Source organism: Rhincodon typus, unplaced genomic scaffold (genome assembly GCF_021869965.1).
Source record: "Rhincodon typus isolate 14 unplaced genomic scaffold, sRhiTyp1.1 hic_rhity00014427, whole genome shotgun sequence".
Lineage (NCBI taxonomy): Eukaryota > Metazoa > Chordata > Chondrichthyes > Orectolobiformes > Rhincodontidae > Rhincodon > Rhincodon typus.
In genome coordinates, this window is record NW_025980065.1 from 1 (window position 1) to 5,476 (window position 5,476).

General features: G+C 42.9%; 1 protein-coding gene across 1 annotated transcript; it reads right to left on the reverse strand.

The window, feature by feature from the left end:
* Positions 1 to 3: 3 nt before the first annotated feature.
* LOC109932353 (ferritin, heavy subunit-like) lies at positions 4 to 4,688 on the reverse strand (the record flags this gene model as incomplete). The annotated part of the gene is made up of 4 exons (XM_048594777.1): positions 4,487 to 4,688; positions 2,096 to 2,242; positions 521 to 646; positions 4 to 33 (listed from the first exon to the last, which is right to left on the reverse strand). Coding segments are annotated over exons 1-4 (405 nt in total), but the record flags the coding sequence as incomplete, so codon positions are not given.
* Between the last annotated feature and the right edge of the window lie 788 nt (positions 4,689 to 5,476).

Here is a 5,476-nt window from a genome sequence, read left to right on the forward strand (position 1 = left end):
ATCCAAATAGTGAGTCTCCAGGAAGTCACACAGCTGGAACAGAGGAACATTACAACTGGCTGCATTTACACTATCCAAGACAATTTCAGAATTCCCACTGCAAAACAGACTTAGCCATAACTAGCTCTAGACAGCTCTGAAAAAAGAAACTGAGCGAACACGTGGAGAATTTGTGCCAGTGAGGACAATAGCATTTCAGCTGCTTCATCTTGCAGTTTGTGAAATGGAGCTGAGTTGGATTGTGATGGAGTGATTATTCCACTGCAATGATCCTGAATGAGAATTCAGTGGCCAATATCTATTGATCACTCCCACTAGATAATAATTTAAACTCCCATTTTACCTCATTGCTGAGCTGTTGTAACATGGTGATCACTTCAGGTCCATAATGATGATCACAATGTCATATCAGGACAAAAAAAGTGTCCCATCAGTGAATTTCCAATCCACAAAGACCAACCAATGAAGTGTTGCCCTGAAGGTGTAGCAGTGATGAGAATGAGGAGGTGGTGAAGCTTACATGGGGGTCAGTCTGGGCAGTGGCGAGTTGGTGTAGATCCAGCAAACTCTGGTTCACATTCTTCTCCAGATCCAGGGCAACCTGCATTGCCTGCAGACTGTTACCCCACTCATCCCTCTCTGGCTTCTGAGAATGGAAAGAAAGGACAGTCAAGCTTCAGAAAGAATCCCTGCAGCATGGGAGCAGCCATTTGGCCCATTGTCTCCATAACTATTTTGAAGAGCATTCTACTTAGTCTCACTCCTGCTCTATTCCTGTGACCCTGCATTTCAAGTGGCCAATCCTCCTAACGTGCACAGCTTTGGAAACCCATGCAGGCACTGAACATGTAAACTCCAGTCAGTCACCAGAAGCCAAAACCAAACGCGTCCCTGGCACAGAGGCAGCAGTGCTAAACACAGTCACTGTGCCATCCCTGAAGTCCAGATGAAGAGCAGATCAGTTATTTGATAATTCCTTTCACCTGGTCCATTTAAACTTGATCTGAAGCAGGAAGTTCAAGAACAGGTCATTGCGGAGACTAACAATTTAATTTGCACCAACTCAGATGTTTGCACCAGTGTCCATCTGATGGAAGTTACAGCAGGATATTCATGACTGAACCCTCAGGGCTGTTGTGGTGCAGTGGTAGTGTCACTACCTCTGGCTGTGAAGGCTGAGGTTCAAGTGCCACTTGTGCTAGTGGCTTCATACATGCCTGAGCAGGATCAGACATGATTACAATTTAATTCATTGAGGGGACAGGAAAGTGTTTACAATAAGGAACAAAATTAACAAATGCACAAGCCCATCGATCCCTCAAAGTGCAGCAAAGGTAGACAGGGTGTTAAAGGTGACAAACAGGTTGCTTGCCCTCTATTTGGTGGCCACCCCCCACAGTAAAAGGACAAATCCTGTTATAATTTTATGAAATTGTTGTACTGGTCACTGCACTGTATTCCATCTGTGGCCTAGCCAATCAGAAAGACAGGATGGTACTGCAGGGGTGCAGGTGAGGGTCACCAGGTTGTTGCCCAAGATGGAAAATCCATTATGAGAGAGATTGGAAAGACTGGGATTTTCCCTGGAACGGAATAGGCTGAGGCAGTTATCTGATGGAATTGATGAAAACTAGGGAGTCTGCACAGTAGATAGGGAGAATGTCTTCCCCATGGCAGACACCAAGACCAGAGGGCACAGGTTTGAGGAATAAGCAGGTTAGAGGGGATTGGAGGAAACCATTTCCCAAAGCAGGGTCATAGAAATATGGGTTGAACCACCTGAAGGGGATGGTAGTGGAGGCAGCTACTCCAGCAACATTTAAGCTGGATCTGGACAAGCACTCAATGCCAGGGCATAGTAGGCTGTGGACCAAGTGCAGGCAAAATGGGATTAATATATAGTCTGGTGTTCATTGGTCAGCATAAACATGGTGGGCCAAAGTGCTTATTTCTATACTGGCTTCAAAAGAAGGATATCAAGAAGAGAAGCCAAGCAGAAGAACCTTCATTCTCCCTCAGGAGAGAGAAATCTTTCATTGTTGTTTGGTTTCAGAGATCAGCCATTTCCTCACCACTCCACCCACCCAACTCCAACCTTCACATCCTGGAGGAGGACTCTGCCTCCACGCTGATTCTGGAATTTCAACAGCTTCTCTGCATGTTCCTGCTTCTCCTGGGACTGATCTTTGAAGAACCGGGAGAAATGGGGGAGGGCAACATCGTCCCGGTCAAAGTACGACATCTGGAAAGGAACAAGTTACATCCCATTAAAACACATCACTGGCCCCAATTCTAGTTCTCAACTATAGGACTAGTTGAGCATTCTAAATTAAACTGACAGTAAGCTGTTAAATGTCTGATACATTAAGACAGTTCAGAACACAGTGTTGTTCAATTAAACAGCAACTGGATGAATCAGAACAACCCCAGCTTGCTCCAGGTAGCATGCAAATACCCTGTTTTTTTACTTTGGTTTGAGGCTCGGGGGTGGGGGGGGGGTCTGGCAGAGCATTTGTGGGAGAAAAGCTGAATTCATGTCTCTACCTATTAACCTCCATGGATGAAATTAGTGATTGAATGGGGTTTCATGGAAATGCCAGGAGCTGGAATGCCGGATGTACTCAGGGTAGGGCAGCTGCAAGGTACTACATCTTTCACCTGGGGGAAAAGTGGAAAACAGATGTTGGACACTGCTGTAACTAGTGCCCAGGAGGGAGCACGTTTTCTGTAAACTCAGGATCATTGAGATTGGACATACTGTATATTTCAGCTATACAAGAGCTTCTATCTCTAGTATGGAGGAGAATGCAGGTTGGCACCAAGATTCTGCCAAGGAAAGCTAGCCCTGTGACAGCCTTTGGATTGTTGCAGCAGGAGTTTATTACAACCGTTTATGCAATGCACTCACATCCAGCGGCTTGCAAACAAAAAAAAAATCACATGGAGAGCAAATTAAAAACAAACTGAGGAAGGGTCAAATTGTACAGTGACCAAATGTGACCTGTAGATCAGACATCATCTGTGGATAGTGCCACTAGTTAAAACAGTAACCTGGAATAACCACTTCATTTGACTTAATCCAACAGGCAAAATCCTGCAGATTTTGCACCCATGTGACTCATTACTAAACAGTCATGTTCACAATTCATTGTGTTAAAGTTTAAGAAGAGCTATTCTTCTGCTATTTGATGCAGCAGCTAATAAGAGTTATATTCTTGGAGAGGAATCCTGCTAAAAAAGTGGCTTTAACCCTGAAATACAAACAGTCAAGAAAAGTTTATCTTGTGGTTTTAATTAGGTAGGTACAAGTTGTGGGAGGTATAGAATAGTGGAGATCTAGTTATTTAGACATATGCTTCCCAACTGGGACACTGGTCAGTGATTAAAACCCAACAACTGGCTCACCAATGAAAGCTGTTTCCACCTCCCAAATGGAGGTTATAGGGACTTCATCCTCATGTCATTAGAGACAACTTCCTGCTAACAGGCACAAGCCCAGAGTATGATGAATATTCTCCATGTGTCTGGAGAAGTGGAGCTGCAACATTTCAAGAAGCAGACACCATCCAGGACAGAGCAGCCCACTTCATTGGGACTACATTCACCACCTCCTTTCAATGTCCATTATCTACCAGGTACCCTGCACTCACCAAGGTTACTTCAACACAACTTCCAGACACATTCTACCCCTTAGAAGGTTAGACATCTACCACCACCTGGATAAAGGAGCCAGTTAGTTTCAAACCAGGATAGATGGTTTGGGAACAACCTCCATTTCTTCACTGGGTCAATAACCTCAGCACATTTGAGCAGCCCAAGAGGGGGAGGAGGAGGAGACAACAGTGTCCAACATTTCACACAGATCAGTTTGCTGTAGGCTGTGAAGGGATGGGTCACACCCACCTCATGATGGAATAGAAAGTGTCAAGTATGCCTCAGTGGAGATCTACTTAAATCAGAAACTAGTCACAGCCTCACCTCAAATAGGCTTGTTCAGATTAAGCCAAGCTGATTGCAACAGGAAATTGAGATTGTCTAATATTAAAGTCAGCATGTTTATTTAGGATCACCATAAAACTAAGCAAATATAACCAGGATACATGAAAGTAGCAGAAAGAAAAAGGGTGACAAGCTAGTGGGTGCTTCCATTCCAACAATGTTTGTCCCAATTCATTTGGGAAGTAGTCCCATCAAATTTTGAGTCAGAGGGAACAACAATTAATGCCAGTCACAACCCTATCAGTGAACTTTAAACAGAAGTCCAAGAACACTTCACTCTCCATATATCACTGATGGCCAACTAGGTCCTCAGTTATTGTACCTTAACATCATACCCCATTGTTATGGTAACATCACATTCATCCTGAATTGAGAGATAGGTAGGAGCCACAAAACTCAATCTACAAGATTGTCAACTTAAATTAAAAGCAAGGGAAAGAATTTAATTCAACAGAACAGATTTTAACCCCACAGATACAATACTCACCAAAGACTGATGGAGATAGGAGGCAGTGAGCTCCACATTAATCTGCCTGTTAACAGCAGCTTCACAATCCTGGTGATAGTTTTGACTAATCTGGGAGGCCATTTTGTAACAAATACTTTATATATTTTATATATATTTTATTTTATTTTATTTTATTTTATTTTTTTTTCCTAACCTCCAAAATGACAAACTTAGGAACACCACAAAACAGTACTACCTTGGGACATTATTTATACTTCAGGAGCAGACCCTCATTTTATTAAGCAGGAAATGACATCATCAGTGATGGCCAATCACTCTTGTTAATCAATTGATCAGCTGCCATGTCCAATCAGTGCAGGATGGGAATTGGATCCAGAAGCCGATCAGAATTGACAACTGGTGAGAATGAAATTGCGGATTGACCTATGACCTCTCCACAAGTGCAAATTCTGTAAGTATATCTACCTGAAAATGAGAATAAAATATTCTCTAAAACTTCACTTTTGTATCTGAGGTTATGTGTTAAGACACGCTCATCACAGATTTACAGATTTCTGTCAGTTTGTTACTCTGAGGGAATAGCCTTCGTACCTTTTGAATGTCAGTCATGGAGCCCTTTGAAAAATGGCTACATTTGGTTGACAGTAGACATTTTCCTATTGCTGTGCAGCAACAGAAATAATGTGCTTTTGGATCATCTAATACAGGCAACTAATGTACTTTGTGGATCCATTCTGTATCTGCTGTGATCTCCTTGATGTTGGGTGTCAGGAAGCCCACTTTGAAAACTATAACACTGAATGAGCTGAGTGCCGCTTCTTAAAAGTAGGCCTCAGGCCTCTATGTATCAGTTGCTGGTGGAAATATTGAACATTTCTGTCTCCATGTTCGGTTTTTAATTGTTTCAAGGACAACAAGCGCTTAACTCCAGCATGTTTCCAAGTGGGAGTTTCTGTTACTGTTTACATTGCATTCTGTAGAACGTACAGCTCAGCAACTGGGAAGTCA